This window comes from Orycteropus afer, unplaced genomic scaffold (genome assembly GCF_000298275.1).
Source record: "Orycteropus afer afer isolate SDZICR_OR568_19922 unplaced genomic scaffold, OryAfe1.0 scaffold00019, whole genome shotgun sequence".
In the NCBI taxonomy this organism is placed as follows: Eukaryota; Metazoa; Chordata; class Mammalia; order Tubulidentata; family Orycteropodidae; genus Orycteropus; species Orycteropus afer.
In genome coordinates, this window is record NW_006921606.1 from 589,018 (window position 1) to 608,237 (window position 19,220).

A 19,220-nucleotide genomic window follows, 5' to 3' on the forward strand; every position below is an offset into this window, starting at 1 on the left:
CCCAAGGAGGGGTCGCTATGAGTTGGGGCCGACTCGACGGCACATAACAACAACAACAACTGTATATTAACTGCAATTGTAAAAATACAATTACAATGAAGTTGTGAAAACAATTTTACCTTATGCTAGCAAAATAAAAGGTATCTGTCATTTGAAACAATGCAATAACCAAATACTGGGTCTACTGCAATATGAGAACCTCTCATCCTAGCATTGACATTGATGTGGTTGAGTGGCTGGGCAGCTGGATGTAATTATTCCCCATGGTGAGATTGGTAATTAAGTCCACGATGGAATCTATTGGAGCAGCTGAGTAGTTGTTTTGGGTTCAAGGTCTGCTTCCCGTATATAAGAAATAGCTCTGGGAACAGTCTCTAGCTTATGACACACATGAACCCTGCATATAGCCATGTCATTGTTCAGCAGCCTGCCGTGCTCTGCCAACCTTGGGACTGTCAATGAACTTGAATTAATGGCCTGCAGTGTGGTTTGGTAGCATTGGGACTGTGCCTTATTACTTGTCAACTTTGGGCTTGTCAGCCTCAGCAGCCAGCAGCTGAGTGAAGAAAAGCCTCCAGCTTCAGTGGGCTGGGGCAGGAGGCAGAGCTGAAGCCCAAGGTTGAAGTGCTTTTACCCAGCCCCTAGAGCCTGGCACTCTTGAACTCAGACCTAAAGCCTCCAAACTGTAAGAGAATAAACTCCTGTTTGTTAAAGCCATCCCATTTGTGGTATAATCTTGTCAGAGTGGCAGTAGGTAACCAGAACACACCCCTATCCTTTCTCTTGTGTCCACTGTGGTTCTGAGTTTCTGCTGGAAGGCAGAAAAGTTCTCGATGGACAAGGCAGAACAGATCATCTAACAACCCAGTCTCTTCCTACTGCTCTGTATACCTGAGCTACACCTAAGGTCTCAAGTAGTGCCTTCATGAGTCCTGTCAGAAGCTGGGTGAGGCAAAAAATAAAGGAGGAAAAAAGTGGGCAGCGTAGCTAACGTACTGCTAAATGCAGATAAAATTTTAAATAGGACTTTTACATTTAGTCCATTCTGTGCCATATTTGCCAAGTTTTAACTGTAATTTGAAGCTAGTTTTCAAGAGTTAAAGAAGCTCTGGTGGCACAGTGCCTAAGGCATTGGACTATTAACCAGAAGACTGGCAGTTCAAATCCATCAGCTGCTCTGCAGAAGGAAGATGGGGCAATATACTTCCGTAAAGCTTTACTGTCTTGGAAACCCAGTGGGGGTCAATATGAGTTGGAATCAAGTCAACGGCAGTGAGTTCCGCCCCTTAAGAGTTAACTGAACTTCTTTTTGCTTAAAGAAAACAGACTTCACAAAGACATAGAAAATAAAAATTTTAATAAAATTTAATAAAAATTTTAAATAGTATCATTAAGTGCACTCTCAAAACTCTCCAACAAAAAATCTTATTAGACACTATTCTCCTCAAACTGTATCACAATAACAAGTAGCTGATGATGTGTGTGTACAAGAGAATATGTCCATCAAGCAATTTTATAACAGAAAAAAGGGTTGTTTTTGACTACATGCCAAGATCGTCTAACCTAAATACTTAAAAGAGAAAGAAACAGTAAACCATTCTGCTCTTCCCTCATTTCTTTTTCAATGGAAATAATCTTAGTATCTGAACTTTCAGAAAATGCACACACCAGTTATAAAACAAAGCACCAAATTAGAAAAAACACTCTTACTTACAAACAATGAACTATCATTCTAGTGTTCACTTTCTTAAAGTGGAAGGATAATTAAAATACCCAGAAATAAATCGAACAATAAAGTTGGTACCTTATATATTGCTATATTAAAAAGATACTTACAATTTTTGCATTTTTCCCACTTTTCCTTAGTTGCTGAACTGCAAAAGCATGTTCAACATTGTCCATTGAAACTCCATTAACCATTGCAACGCGGTCATTTTCCCTAGGGAAAAACCAATCACCGAAGATGTTAGAGAGCATATTTTCAAAATGGACACTTCTAAAAATATTTAAATTAGTAAGTAAACAATATTTAATTATGATATATATGTCTTCAGACTAGTGATAACATAATGTCAAAAACTATTTACCTTTTACATCTGGTGAGAGACCTAAAAGTAGTTTTGACATTATGCTATCAATGATCTGAAATAACTAACCATAGGTGATTAATTGTTTTTAACTCTTTACACATTGTTCTCCAAAGGACTGAACAGGTACCACAATAAATTAAATGATTTAGGGTTGTAAAATTACAGGGCATTAAATGATACCAAGTAATACAATGGGAAATAGAAAGTTATAATTTCAATTATCTTTCAACCCTCCTGAGTACAGCCTCATTTTTTGCTAGTGTAGCTTTTGTTCCTCTTATTTTGCTACTTTCTTTACCGAACAAAAAGAACAAGATTCAGGTAAGAGGCTCCTAAAGTCTAGATTCTAACTAAAATCGAGAAACAATTTTCTTTTCACTATTTTTATGTTTACAGTTATTTTCTATTTATTGCAGGTGACACTAGTGTTCTACTTATGATAGAATTGAAGTTTCCTTATATAAGCATAAATGTATGTTAATTTAAGGAAAATTATTTCATAAATCATGGCACAGGGGCACAGGTGATAGGTAAATATGGCAAATTCAGTAACATAATGTTCCAATGTTACGGTATGAACAGCGCTTATAGCAGGCTCTCAAAAGAAGAAACATGCTTACTGTAGCTGGCCTTCAGCTGGTCCTCCTTTCAGCACATCTGAAATTACTATTGAGGTTTCTCCACTCTGAAAATGAGGATTATCTCGTCCACCAGATATTGCAATTCCAAATCCAAATCCAGGAGCCTAAAGTAATAATTACAGTAAAACAGTGATATTAAGTCAACAAGCTTGTTCCTTATTTCATATTCTATAATCTAGAACAGCTAAGATACAACAATTACAATCTTATTACATCTATGACACAAACAGTCATTTGTATATTACATAAGGGAGCTCTGGTAGCATAGTGGCTAAGGCACTTGACTGCTAACCAGAAGGCTGGTGGTTCAAACCCAACAGCCACTCCTCGGAAGGAAGATGGGGCAATCTACTTCCGTAGTGATACTGCCTCGGAAACCCAGGGAGGGGTCGCTATGAGTCGGGTCCGACTCGACGGCATATAACAACAACATATTACATAAAAGGATTATTTATCTTTGTACAGGTTTACATGATGTAATAAATTAAATGATGGACATATATAGTTATCGTTGTTAGGTGCCTTTGAGTCTATTTCAACTCATAGTGACCCCATGTGACAGAGTAGAAATGCCCCATAGGGTTTTCTGGTTGTAATCTTTACAGGAGCAGGTCAACACATCTTTTGTCAACCATTCAGTTACCAGCAGAGCACTTAACCATTGCACCACCAGGGCTCCCTAGTATTAGAAACTGTCAATTATGTGAATGTTTTTTAAATGTATTAAACATTAATTTTAAAATTCAGAGCACTGAACTTCTGAATGTGATTATCTGTAGTGCAGTGAATTACTTGGTATGACTTTTCTAGCCACAGTCTTTCTAATTCCTGCTGGGTTACTGGGTGGGACTATGCAAATAAGGGGGGTAGAACTCTGATGTTGGGAATGGTCAGTTTTGTCACTCTGCCAGGCTTAACATGAGCCTTCCTAGAGGCAAAAAGGGGGATCTCACTGCCATCAAGAGAGAAGAGTTGGAGGTGAAGTAGCATGCATCCTTGGACCCAAGATCTCTGCACTGGACCTTCTTGGCAGAGATGCCCCACAGAGAGAGACACCTGGAAGAGAGAGGGTGGCACCAGAACCAAAAGGCATGAGAGAGAGTGGCAGGCTTTCCGGCCTATGGGGCAAACAAGCTGCGCACCCTTTGGCAGAAAGCTTGCTGGTGGATGGTGTGTACGCAGGTGTACTTATTAGCAGAGCTAAAAGAGCTATGTAACAATTGCCCAAGCAGGGCAGAGGCCAGGCTGAGAAGCCAAGTGCCAGAGAGGCGTATATGAGGTCACAGCAGAGGAGAGACTGTCCTGATTGAAGAATTATATCCTGAGTGCATTCCTGGACCTGAATTGTAGCCTGTTACTTCCCTAATAAACCCCATAATCAAGAGTATTGTCTGTGAGTTGTGTGTCGCCACTGCAATTAATTATTTAACCCAGCAGGTAAGTAGTGAGAGCCGTTGGCTGGTACCAGAACTGGTCAAAGGCTAGAGGGTGGTAGCATTTTTGGTTTCATAGGAATAAGCCCTGGGCTGCTGATGGTGATTCTGTTTCCCCCTGTTGAGATTGGAGGAGGTCAGAAGATGCTGCCCCCATACCTTTTTGCATTATCTGAAAGGTCATAGAGGAGATGAACAATGCTCCAGTGTGATCATCATAAACACTGGCAGAAAAATGTCTGTCAAATGGGCGCATCAGGATAACCATACATTCCTTCAAGTAAACAATCATACTTTTAAGCAAAAACAGTGTTTTACACACACATACACACAGCTGGTTGTTTCCAATTCAAATAATCACACAGTACTTCAGTATAAAACAGACATACTTTAAACTCACTTCCCATTTTGATCTATAGAATATTAAAAAGACATGTATTCAAGGATTGAGGTGTGATCAAACTAGTAATGTTTAACACTTCAAAGTCATTCTGAAGTAAAACTGGAATTTTTCTTTTAAACTATGAGTGTGGGTAGGTTTGGTGTGACTGCTTTTCTTTGGGTTCTGGAGACAACAGTTTTACCATATTTGCTTATGCAACATCATTACAAATGTCAATATAGTTAAAGGAAACAATGATAAAAACAACAGAACAATAACAAAAAGACAGCAAACAGACAATTTATAAAAGATACACAAGATAGTAAAACTCATTCAGGATTAAAAAAAAAAACCTCACTCAGAGAAATGCAAATTAAGACCACACCGGCATGAATACAAAATTAACGTACGATAACACATTTGTTGGGAAGAATGCAGGGAAACAGTCATAATCATATATTGATGACAGGCAATCAAACTAGTATAACTTTAGAAGAGAAAGTTGAAAATACTAAACAAAATTACAAATGCATTTTGTGTGTGTGTGTGTGTGTGAGAGAGAGAGATTTGGGTAAAAATTTACAGAGCAAATTCACTTTCCATACAGAAGTGCACATACACTTTGTCTCATGACATTGACCACAATGCAACAACTTCCCTCCCACTTCCTCCCAACAGTCATCTCTTCCCTGTGTCCATCCCTCCATGCACCCCTGTGCCTTGAACTGTCTCCCTGTGCATAAATAGCCCTTCTTTCTCCCATGATTGTTCTCTCCAAGGTGTGTATTTACTTCAGGTAAATGTTCAACTCCTATGCCTGTCTTTTGCTTGGCTGGAAGGCACAGGTGTGGGTTCAATTCCAGACCTGAATGGTGGCAGCTAGGGGCCATAATCTCAGTGATTTCATCAGGCTCCATCAGACCAGCAAACCTGGTCACCCCACCCCCTTTTTTCTTTCCCCAAATAACTTTCAGTTTTGTTCCACATTGTTCTTCCTCTTTATCCAGGATCTCCTACAAAGATCCCCCTCCGAGTGGTTGACATTGGTTGCCGGGCACCATCTAGTTCTGCTCTCATAGCCGTACAGGCTTCAGATCGCATGGTGTACCAGTTGCTAAGACTAACTGTTTCCATGGATCTTTGCTTTCCTTCATTCGTCTTTGCTCTGGACGAGGAGAGACCCATTGTTGCATCTAGATGGCAGCTTGAAGCTTTTAAGATTCCAGTCGCTACTCGCCAAAGTAGGAGGTGGAACAAAGTTTTGTGTAGTATGTTATACCAATTGAGCTTGATGTTCTCTGTGACTATGGTCTCGAGCCCACAGGTTCAAACCACTCAGTCCCTCTGGGTAGCTGGCTGTGACAAAGAAGTGACTACAACCTTGTCCCTTGTCAGCTCTACTATACACCTGGGAATTCAGATCATACAAATATATAGGACCACTGTCTGCCAACTCTATACATGGTCTTCATAGACTCACTTCACAGACATACCTAATAGTTCAGCCTGTCCACCCATCTATCCATCCATATACCCATGTTTCCTTTCACTAACAACACAGTACTGTATATGCAAAAGGGTTCATCTATGTTCTCTGTACCTCCCATGTACCTATCTCTGTCTTCCTCTTCCTCAATGCCACGATGTTGATCACTCACATTTCGTACATTGCCCTTATCTTCACCCAAATCAATACTTATCTCTCCCTAGCTAACAGGGTTCCTTACCCTACCCTTCCATCCCTACCAACAAAGAAAATTTCCTTCCATAGATAAACCTTTCTTTGAATTTAACCATAACAGACTAATACAATGTTTGTCCTTTTGTGATTGATTTATTTCAATCAGCATAATGTTCTCCAAATTCATGCATGTTATGTGATGTTTTGCAGATTCAAGGTGATTTTTTAGAGTTGCATAGTATTCTGTTGTGTGTATGTACCAAAATTTGGTTATCCATTTCTCAGTTGACGGACACCTAGGTCGTTTCCATCTTTTGGCTATTGTAAATAGTGTTATGATGAACATGGGTGTGCATATGTCTGCTCTTGTCATGGATCTCACTTCTTTAGAATATATAACTAGTAATAGAATGGGTGGATCAAACGGTATTTCTACTTCCAACTTCCTAAGGAATTGCCATACTGCTTTCCACAGTGGTTGTACCATTTCACAGTCCCACCAGCAGTGTATGAGAGTTCCAATCTCTCCACATACTCGGCAGCACTTGTTATTTTGTGTCTTGTTGAACTTTGCTATTAATGCTGGAGCAAGATGGTATCTCATTGTTATTCTGATTTGCATCTCTCTAATGGCCTTGTCTGGTTCCTGTGCTCAAGAAGAAGGGTTTCAGTCTCTCTCCATTGAGAATAATGTTGGCTGTTGCTTTTGCATAGATACCCTTTATTATGTTGAGGAATGTTCCATGTACTCCTATTTTGCTGAGAGTTTTGATCAGGAATGGGTGTTGGACTTTATCAAATGCCTTTTCTGCATCAATTGATATGATCATGTGGTTCTTCTCCTTTGTTTTATTTATGTGGTGGATGATGCTGACTGTTTTTCTAATGTTGAACCATCCCTGCATACCTGATGTGAAACCTACTTGGTTATAATGAATTATTTTCTTGATATGTGGTTGGAGTCTATTGGTTAGGATTGTGTGAAAAATTTTGCATCTATATTCATGAGGGATATCGGTCTGTAGTTTTCCTTTGCCTGGTTTTGGTATCAAGGTTATGCTTGCTTCATGAAATGAGTTAGGGAGGATTCCATTCTTTTCTATGTTTTAGAATACTTTGAGCAGGAATGGTCTCAGTTCTTCTTTGAATGTTTGGAAGAATTCTCCAGTGAAACCATCATCTGGACCAGGATGTTTTTTTTTGTTGTTGTTGGACACTTTTTAATGACCTGTTCAATTTCTTCTTTTGTGATGGATCTGTTCAACTTTTCCACATCAATCTGTGTTAGTTTAGGTAAGTGATGTGTTTTTAGAAACCTGTCCATTTTGTCCAGATTTTCAAATGTGTTGGAGTACAGTTCTTCATCGTATCTTGATATTATCCCTTTTATTTCAGTTGGTTGTGTTGTTATGTCACCCATTTCATTTCTTATTCGTGTTATTTGTATTATCTCCCTCTTTTCCTTTGTTAAATTTGCCAGTGGTTTGTCAATTTTATTGACCTTTTCAAAAAACTAACTTTTGGTCTTGTTGATTTTTTCTGTTGCCCTTCTGTTTTATGTTTGCTTGAACAATTTCTCTTAGAAAGATCAGCACTAGGCCGGTCCCCATGAGGCGGAGGTCAAAGATGTCCCAAATGTCCAAACTACCATGCCACTCCATCATTTCAGACATTAACTCCTCCTCCTCCTCCCAAGAATTTCCCGTCTTAGGGAAATTTCGCTGTAATGCCTCACAGAACTCACAGACACCCAAGGGTTCGTCTCATGAAGTAGTGGTGGAGGCTGGCAGGCTGGCGAGTCCTGGGTCCGTGAGTAGGTCTGGCGGATCCTCCCAACTCTCAGGGTTTGATGATCCTCCATCAGCAGATCAGATGACGGCTGCTGTCCTAAATCCAGGGGTGAGATGAGGATGATCCAAGACACAAAGCCGGAGCAAGAGGAGAGTGAATCTTCCCAGGAGATTCGTAGGTATACCCTCAGGGAAGCTAAGGGTGGTGATCTGAATTATACCCTCCAGCAAGGATCACAATACATTCCACCTGTGTTGCCCCAACAGAATTTACCTAAATTCCATCACAGAGTTGATTGCCAGTCATTACAGGGAATGACTACCACCAGCTGGGCCAGCCAAGTTGATACCTGACCTTAACTACCACAGCACCCCAAACAGGCATGGATAATGGGATTTACAAAACATCACAGAATGGAGGACAATAGCTAGAAGGGCACATCAAGCAATTCACTGCAATGTTTCATTGATTTCTGCTGGAATCTTTATTATTTTCTTTCTACTGGTAACTATATGCTTTTCTTGCTGTTCTTATTTCTAATTGTTGGAGATGTTAATTTAAAGTGTTAATTTTGGAGGATTCAAAATGGAGTCTCGTCAGTAATCACTTGGTTATTTTCCTTTAGCATCTTAGTGCTTGAAAAACTAGGTACAGCAGTTTAAATTAGGGATTTTGGTGCTTTGAACAGCTCACTGAATCAGAGTGCACCAACCACAGAAGAGTGGAATTAGAGGAAAAGCACACGGAAAAAAATTTAAGGAACTTCTACCCAGCAGAGGGCAGGCAGACAGGCAGCTGAGAGAGGTCACTGGAACCTTCACTGGGGCAGTCACTGACTGGCGGACTTGGGTGGCCACCTGAGATCTCCATGGGCCAAGGAAGAAGACACTCTATATCTATCAGCATACCAGCAACCACACCAACAAACACAAGCAAACACCCCAAGGATCTACCTTCAGCACCTGATTTTATCAGTAACTTGGGTGTAAACGGGTACGTGCAGCACCACTGAAACACTAGTGGAGAGCTCACTGGTGCTCCAGGAGTGTGAGCTTGCTCCTCCCTCAGCGGATCACTGAGTGGGCTTGGGTCAGCTTGGGAGGCACTGAGAGGTCTGTGCTTGTCTTTCTCACTGATACCGGGACCACAGATTACTAGCAGGCACTCTCCTGACTCCAGCGCAGCTGAAATCATGTGCATCTTTGGCACCACAGGCGGGCTGAATCACAGACAAACTCTCAAGCTGTTCACAGTCTGGACGGACTGTGCTGGTGCTGCGGACAGTCGGGAGGAGAGAGAGGAATCTGCAGCTGAGTGCAGTCCCGGGAATTGGCCTTAGATCGGCTCCTCGGTGCCGAGGGGCCTGGGAAGCGGGGTTTTTGAGTGTGCCTGAGCCTGGCGGAAAGTGGCGACTCCCTAACAACAGGAATCTTTCCTGAGATTGAGCCACGGGCTTGTAAATAACAGTACATCATCAATAATGGCCCGCACAAAGCCCAAGAAACCGACCCTAGCAACACCAAGCTTTCCTTCTTCTGCTCCCACTTTCTCCGCCAATAACTTCACTCATTCAGTAGAAGAAACCATATTCAGCCAATTACCATACAACCTCCTGGTTTGAAATCTAAACCCTCTTTACAACAAACAGAAACACATATCCACATTTCACACAGTGATTCCACCATCACAAAGAAAACAGCAGAGCGACCCAGCATACCTGGATCAATAATAAAATAAAATACACCAGCTTCACCTTTTCAAAATATTAAACCATAAAACCAAGACAAAACAAATCAACACGTAACCAGCCATTAAAGACAACCTCAAAATGTCTTGGAAACAACAGGCAACCACAAATCAAACAAAAAAACAGGACAAGGCATGAGGAGCAAAACCACAAAGGTCTCATTATACATGGAGGAAGAGGAGGCAAGAGAATTATCTGAGAAGGAATTTAGAAGATATGTTTATAGAGCTATACAAGAGCCTAAGGAAACCCCAAATAAAAACAAGGAGAACAGACAGTTCCCTGGAGGAACTCAGGAAAATCATTGAGGAACAGAATATTAAGATTAATGCACAATCAGAACTCATACAAAAACAGCAGTCAGAAAAGCAGAAGATGTCTATTGAAATGCAAACCATGAGCACCAAAATGACAGAACTACACAACACAGTAGAAACTCAAAAGAGTAGATTAGAACTGGCTGAACAACGCATATCCCAACTAGAAGACAAATCCCTGGACACTACCCTGTATGAAGAAAAATCAGAACAAAGATTTAAAAGAAATGAAGAGAGCCTAAGAATTATATGTGATGACATGAGACGAAACAATGTAAGACTCATTGGAATTCCAGTACAAGAAGAGGCGAAAAAGACCACTGAGAAACTTGTGGAAGACCTGCTAACAGAAAACTTCCCTCATATCATGAAGGAAGAAAAGATATTTGCCCAAGAAGCTCACAGAACCCCACACAAGACAGATCCCAAAAGAAAAACACCGAGGCATTATTATCATCAAACTTTCCAAAACCAAAGACAAAAAAAAAATTTTGAGACCTGCCCGGGAAAAAATAAATATTACTTATAATAATCAAACAGGCTGAGCACCGAATACACAGCAGAAACCATGCAGGCAAGAATGCAATGGGACAGCATATATAACACTCTGAAGGAAAGAAACTTCCAACCAAGAATACTATATCCAGCCAAATATATCCATAAAACATGAGGGCGACATCAAGGCATTCTCAGATAAACAGAAATTAAGAGACTTTGTGAAAAACCAGACCAACCCTACAAGAAATGCTTAAGGAAGTCCTACCAATAGAGAACCCACAACAGGGATTCTCTATTGGAATCTCTAGCAAAACCAGGATATGTGACATAAACTCTAAAACCAAATCAGAAAGAGATACTCGTAAGACCATAACCATAAAACATTCTACCTTAAAAATCAGGGAACTCAAGCAGCACACAAAAACATCAACTAACCTATCAGAGAGAGTAATAGTTCCAGGTACAGACTCTCAAATGGAGAGGAAAACACCACAATGTGTTTGCAGCACGCACTGTTCTAAAAATGTAGAGACAAGAATATACTCCAAGGTAACCACAGAGAAAAGTACAATTCTTCTAAGCAAATCCAGAAGGAAGGAAAAAACATACGGGCTTAATAAACACAAAACCAACTATAAAAAAGGGAGAAAGCATTAGCCAACAAACTGAACTCAGCACAGAAATATACACGGACCAAGGAATCACCAACAACACGACAAAAAAACCACAACAGAATGACACCCATCAACTCATACCTATCACTAATTACACTCAATGTGAATGGCCTAAATGCACCTATCAAGAGAAAGAGAGTGGCAGACTACATCAGAAGAGAAGGCCCATCGATGTGCTGCCTACAAGAGACACACTTTAAACACAAAAATAAAAACAAATTAAGAGTTAAAGGATGGAAAAGAATATACCAAGCCAATGGAAACCAAAAAAGGGCAGGGGTAGCAATTACGACTTCTGATAAAATAGACATTAAGGTGAAAAACATCTTAAGAGACAAAGATGGCCATTATATGATGCTGAAAGGGTCAATTGACAAAGAAGAGGTTACAATAATAAGTATTTATGCATCCAATGAAAATGCTCCAAAATACGTGAAGCAAATATTACCTGAATTAAAGGGAATGACAAACATCTCTACATTTAAGTAGGAGACTTTAACACACCACTTTCAAGGAGAGACAAGTCAATGGGAAAAAAACTCAGCAAAGATACAGAAGAACTTAACAACACAATCAACCAACTGCAACTCATATACATATATAGAGCACTTCACCCAACAAAACCACAATTCACATTCTTTTCCAGTGCACATGAATCCTTCTCCAGAATAGACCATATGCTAAGACATAAACAAGCCTCAAGAAATTCAAAAGCACTGAAATACTGGAAAGCATCTTCTCTGACCACAATGCTATAAAACTAGAAATTAATAATAGGAAGAGCAAGGAAAAGGTATCAAACATATGGAAGCTGAACAACTCTCTGCTTAAAGACTACTGGTTACAGAACAGATAAAAACTGAAATTAAAAAAAAAAAAAAAAAATCCTAGAAACTAATGAGAATGAAGATACATCCTACCAAACCCATTGGGCACAGCAAAAGCAGTACCTAGAGGACAGTTTATAGAAATAAATGCATACATCAAAAAAGAGGAAACAAAATCAACTCCAACAACTAGAAATAGAACAACAAAAGAATCCTACTGTATCTAGAAGCAAGGAAATAATAAAGATCAGAGCAGAAATAAATGAAACAGAAAACAAAAAAACCATAGCGGAATTCAACTAAACAAAGAGTTGGTTCTTCGAAAAGATTAATAAAATCGATAAACCATCGGCAGACCTAACAAAAGGAAAGAAAGAGAAGACCCAAATCACAAGAATTGTAACGAGAACAGTGTCATCAAAACAGAACCAACTGAAATAAAAAAGATACTGACAGAGTATTATGAAAAACTGTACACTAATAAATTTGAGAACCTAGAAGAGATGGACAAGTTTCTAGAGTCACAAGATGTACCTAATTATCCCATTCAGAAATAGAAAACTTGAACAGATCCATAACAAGGGAAGAAATTGAATAGGTCATAAAAAAATTTCCCACAAAGAAAAGCCCTGGCCCTGATGGCTTCACTGGAGAATTCTATCAAATATTCAGGGAAGAGTTGACACCTATGCTACTCAAGCTATTCCAGAACAAAGGAAAACATGGAGTACTCCCAAACTCATTTTATGAAGCAAGCATAACACTAATACCAAAACCAGGGAAAGGCAACACTAGAAAGGAAAACTACAGACCAGTATCACTCATGAACATAGATGCAAAAATCTTTTTTAACAAAATTGTGGCCAAGAGAATCCAACAACGTATCAAAAAATTAATACATCCGGACCAAGTGGGATTCATACTAGGTTTGCAAGGGTAGTTCAACATCAAGAAAATCAATCAACGTAATCCACCACATAAACAAAACAAAACAAAAGAACCATACGATTATATCAGTTGATGCTGAAAAGGCATTTGATAAAATCCAACATCCATTCCTGTTTAAAACTCTTAGCAAAATAGGGATAGAAGGGAAATTGCTTAGCATTATAAAGGGTATATATGCAAAGCCAATGGCCAACATCATTATTAATGGAGAAAGGCTCAAGGCATCCCCCTTACAATCAGGAACCAGACAGGGATGCCATCACCACTTCTATTTAACATGGTGTTGGAAGTCCTGGCCAGAGCAATATGGCAAGAAAGAGATATACAAGGCATACATATTGGCAAAGAGGAATTAAAACTACCTCTGTTTGCAGATGACATGATCCTATACATAGAAAACCCAAGGGACTCACAATAAAAAGACTATTGGAACAAATAGAGAACTTCAGCAAAGTGGCAGGATACAAGAGCAACATACAAAAATCAGTTGGACTTCTCTACACCAGCAAAGACTCTTCTGACAAAAAAATAAGGGAACCATACCATTCACTATAGCTACAAAAAAAGATAAAACATCTAGGAATAAACCTCAGCAGACACACAAAAGATCTATACAGAGAAAATTATAAAACACTGCTACAGGAGGCAACAAGGGTGCTCATAAATGGAAGAACCTGCCTTGTTCATGGATAGGTAGACTAAACATTGTGAAAATGTCAATAATACCTAAAGCAATCTATACATTTAACACAATCCTGATCCAGATTTCAACAAAATTTTTTAAGGACATGGAAAAACTAATGACTAATTTCATAATATTCATTTCATCTAGAACCAATGGTACTGAAGGAGGAAGTCAAAGGTGCAATGAAGGAACTGGTGAAGAACAAGGCTCCGGGAATTGACGGAATACCCACTGAGATATTTCAACAAATGGATGCCACACTGGAGGTACTCACTTGGTTATGCCAAGAGATTTGGAAGACAATACCTGGCCAACTGACTGGAAGAGATCCATATTTGTACCCATTCCAAAGAAAGCTGATCCCACACAATGTGGAAATTATTGAACAACATTAATATCACACGCAAGTAAGATCTTACTGAAAATAATTAAAAAACAGTTGCAGCAGTATATTGACAGAGAACTTCCAGAGGTGCAAGCTAGATTCAGAAGAGGACGTGAAACAAGGGATATCACAGATGCTGTCTGATGGATCTTGGCTCAAGGCAAATACCAGAAAGATGTTTACTTGTGCTTTACTGACTATGCAAAGGCATTTGATTGTGTGGATCATGACAAAATCCTTACAACTGGACCAATAAGCAGCATCACGATAAATGGAAAAAAGATTGAGGTTGTCAAAGAATTCACGTTGCTTGGTTCTACAATCGAGGCCAAAGGAAGCAGCAATCAGGACATTAGGTGACGTGTAGCACTGGGCAGGTCAGCTGTGAAGGAACTCTTTCAAGTGCTGAGGAGCAAAGGTGTCTCCTTGAGGACTAAGGTGTGCCTGACACAGGACATGATATTTCCAATCGCTTTGTATGCATGTGAGAGCTGGGCAATGAATAAGGAAGACCAAAGAAGAGTTGATGCTTTTGAGTTGTGGTGCTGGCGAAGAATGCTGAAGGTACCATGGACTGATAAAAAAACTAACAGATCTGTCCTGGAGGAAGTACAGCCGAGATGCTCCTTGGAAGCGAGGATGGCCAGACTTCGTCTTACCTACTTTGGTCATGTTGTCAGAGAGGGCATTCCCTGGGGAGGGATGTCATGCTTGGTAAGGTGGAGGGTCAGCAAAAAAGGGGAAGGCCTCGACGAGATGGATTGACACGGTGGCTGTAACAACGGGCTCACGTATAGCAAGGATCATGGAGCTGGGGCAGGATCGGTTGGTGTTTCATTCTGCTGTGCATGGGGTTACTATGAGTCAAAAGTAACTAGACGGCACCTAACAACAACAACAACAATAAATGCGAACTCCCTAATTTTCCTGCTGGCACATTAACAACCCTGAACATCTATTTTTCTTCCTCTCTGTTCCTCTCCTTAGTAAGGTGGAGGATCGATGAAAGAGCGGAAGGCCTTCAACAAGATGGATTGACACGGTGGCAGTGACAACGGGCTCAAGTACAGCAAGGATCATGGAGCTGGCGTGGGATCAGGCAGTGCTTCGTTCTGCTGTGCATAGGGTTACTATGAGTCAGAAATGACTCGATGGCACCTAACAACAACAACAACAACAACAACAATTTCATATGGAAAGGAAAGAGACCTCAAATAAGCAGAGCACTTCTCAAGAAGAAAAACAAAGTAGGAGGTCTCACACTTCCAGATCTTAAGAACTATTATATAGCCACAGTAGTCAAAACAGCATGGTATTGGTACAATGATAGACAGACCAATGGAACAGAATTGAAAGCTCAGACAGACCCATCTATCTATGGACAAACTGATCTTTGACAAAGGCTCAAAACCCATTAAATGGGGAAGGGATAGTCTCTTTAACAAATGGTGCTGGCAAAACTGGATATCCACCTGTAGAAAAATGAAACAAGACCCATACCTCACCCAATACACAGAAACAAACTCAAGCTGGATCAAAGACTTAGATGTAAAACTCAAAACTATAAAATCCGTCAAAGATAAAATAGGGGCAAATCTAGGAGCCCTAATTTATGGCATAAACAGATTGTAAAGCATAACCCAGAATCTACAGGAGATACAAGAGAAGCTAGATGACTGGGACCTTTTAAAAATGAGTCTTGTGCGCGCATCAAAAGGTTTTGTCAAAAGGGTAAAAAGAGAACCTACAGCTTGGGAGAAAATATTTGCCTATGACATATCTGACAAAGAACTTATCTCCAAAATCTACAGAAAACTTCAAAACCTCAACAACAAAAAGACAACCCAATTCACAAATGGGCAAAAGACTTGAACAGACACTTCACCAAAGAAGATATATAGGCAGCCAACAAACATATGAGAAATTGCTCACGATCATTAATCATCAGAAAGATGCAAATCAAAATGACAAGATATCATCTTACCCCAGCAATAATAGCAAAGTTCAACAGGTCAGATAGTAACAAATGCTGGCGGGGTTGTGGAGAGGTTGGAACTCTTGTGCACTGCTGGTGGGATTGTAAATTGGTACAACCATTGTGGCAAGCAGTATGGCGTTTCCTTAAAAAACTGAAAATAGAAGTACCATTTGACCCAGCAATTCCATTACTAGGAATATATCCTAAAGAGATGAAGAGACAGAGCATGAACAGACATATGTACACCTATGTTCATTGCAGTACAATTCACCATAGCAAAGAGCTAGAAACAACCTAAATTCCCATCAACAGATGAGTGGATAACCAAATTATGGTATATCCACACAATGGAATACTATGCCACATTAAAGAACAATGAGGGATACGTGTATCATCTTGCAACATGGATGAACCTGGAGGACACTATGCTGAGTGAAATGAATCAATTGCAGAAGGACAAGTACTGTATGAGCCCATTACTGTAAAAAGATAGAGAAGGGTTTGCTTGGGAAAGGGAACTCATCTAGTAGGTTACCGGGATGGGAAAGGAATACGAGGGATTAATTTAGGGCTAGTTGGGGCTTACACGCTGACATGGGTAGGGGGGAGGGATATACAAGAAGGATATATGACCACCATGATAACATTGGGAAATGAGAAGACACTAAAGTGTGCACATAAGAGATAGATGACAGATGCTAAAACCAAGCAATGTGTCCACAATACCACATTGCCATTAACACCAAACACTAGGCTATACAGTTAAACACATGAACACCTGAGATGATCAGACAGGATCAGTGAATAGACGTATACTCTAGACCAAGGATAGACTCAGCTGAGGCTAATCTTGTACAGACAGCAGTGATACAAAATACCTGCAGTCCTTATAGAAACACAAGAAGACAGACACAGAGTAATCCCTCACAGACATCCCAACACTATGGGAGAGAGCTCCAATAGAGCTACTACCTCAGGAATTGGCACAACAAAATACATAAAAGCGTTGCTCCACATCCTACATTGGTGAGTAGCGACTGGGGCCTTAAAAGCTTTCAAGCAGCCATCCAAGATGCAGCTAATGGTCTCCTAGCATCGGAAGTGAAGAAGAACGCACACACAAAAAAAACAAGGGCATTTAGAAGGAATCAGCCCTAGGAAATGATGGTCCTTGAGACTAGAAGAACTGGATGGTGCCCGGCTACCAATGACAACCACTCAGGAAAATATAAAATCTGGAGATCCTGGATAGAATGGGAGGGAAAATGTGGAACAAAATCCAAAAACTCAATAATGACTAGAATTACTGGTCAGATGAAATCTGGTGAGACTTCCCAATATTATGGCCCTGAAATACATTTGGCACCTGGAATAAAAGTCACCCCCAGGGGCGGGCTCTCAGCCCAATAGTTAACAAGATGTACACGCAGACCACTCAACCCAGGATGCTGCACCCACATACTCAATGGTAATACATCCTTTAAAGCAATAGACCATGGGACACCAAAGAACTAACATTCAAAATGAGGAAATGCAGGACAAACAGGAGTGCCTAATTATGAGGGGCACAGGGGGAGTGTTGCAGGGTAAGGAGGGGAGGAGACTGGGTTAGGGTTGGACATGGCAAATGGGGAATGAAACTAAATGTATGCATGATTTTGAATGTAAAACAACCTCTTAAATTTTTTTTAAAAAGTGTTAATTTTGGCTCTTTCTTCTTTTTGGATGTGTACATCTATTGCTATAAATTGGCCTCTGATCACTACTTTTGCTGTGTTCCAAAGATTCTGGCATGTTGTGTTTTCATTCTTGTTTGATTCAAGGAATTTTTGAACTTCAATTTTGATTTCTTTTCTTACCCTATCTTTCTCAAAGAGGATGTTGTTCAGTTTCCATGTGTTTACTCTTTTTCCCTTGATCTTCCTATTGCTGATTTCTAATTTGATAGCATTATGATCTAAGAAGATGCTTTGCAGTATTTCAATGTTTTTAAATGTATGAAGGCTTGCTTTATGGCCTAACATACAGTCTATCATGGAAAATGTTCCATGTGCACTGGAAATGAATGTATATTGTGCTGTTGTTGGGTGAAGTGCTCTGTAGCTGTCTATAAGGTCAAGTTGGTGGACTGTATTGTTTAGCTCTTCTGCATCTTTGTCGAGTTTCTTTCCAGTTGTTCTATCTTTCATTGAAAGTGGTCTATTAAAGTTTCCCACTATGACTGTGGAGTCATCTATTTGCCTTTTCAATTCCACTGAAGTCTTATTTATGTATTTTGGGGCTCTTTAATTGGGTCCATAGATATTTATTATGTTTCTATCTTCTTTTTCAATTGATCCTTTAATCATTATATAATGTCCTTCCTTGTCTTCTGTGATGGTTTTTGTCTTAAAGTCAATTTGATCTGAAATTAATATTGGCATTCCTGCTCTTTTACAGTTGCCATTTGCTTGATATATCTTTTTCCAACCTTTGATTTTTAGTCTATTTTTGTCTTTGTCTCTAAGGTGTATCTCTTGTAGACAGCATATTGATGGCTATTAGTTTTCTTATACAATCTGTAACTCTACTTCTCTTGAGTGGTGAATTTAATCCATTAACACTGAGTGTAATTACCGACAAGTATGCATTGTTTGCTGTCATTTTGTTACGGGTTTTTTCACGGTGTCCCTAGTTTCTTTTCTCCATATTATTTTCTGTGCTGAGCTCAATATGTTTATGAATCATGTTATCATTTCCTTTGTTGCTGTTGTTTCAGTATTTGCCGAATATTTGTGCTTGTACTCTTTTTTATTGTGATGTGAAAGTTTATCATTTTTCTTTGAGGTTACCTTGTGATTTGTAATTTTCTCCCCAAGATTAGAACAGTCCATTCTATCTTGACTTGCTCACCACTTAGAAGTTCTGTAAATGCACAGTATTTTCCCTCTTCTTGGTTTGTAGTTGTCTTCACTTGCCAATTGGTGTCTCTGGTTCTGTTTACAATCCTGTAAGCTCATTTTACTTTGGTTATGTCCATAGCTGTGGTTTCTGGGTTATGTTATCTTGTGTATTAATAGTCAGTTGTTTGCTATTTTTGGTTCTCTGTTCAAAGGACTCTCTTTACTATCTCTTGTAAGGTTGGTCTGGTTTTAACAAATTCT

The 19,220-nt window shown here is 39.7% G+C and overlaps 1 protein-coding gene across 1 annotated transcript in view; it reads right to left on the reverse strand.

The window, feature by feature from the left end:
• Positions 1 to 19,220, reverse strand: part of TJP1 (tight junction protein 1) — a 520,689-nt gene that overhangs the window by 103,539 nt on the left and 397,930 nt on the right. The window contains exons 4-5 of the mRNA XM_042783575.1: positions 2,711 to 2,835; positions 1,837 to 1,939 (exon numbers count right to left, since the gene is read on the reverse strand). Coding sequence (XP_042639509.1) covers positions 1,837 to 1,939; positions 2,711 to 2,835 — 228 coding nt within the window. The remainder of the gene's footprint in view (positions 1 to 1,836; positions 1,940 to 2,710; positions 2,836 to 19,220) is intronic.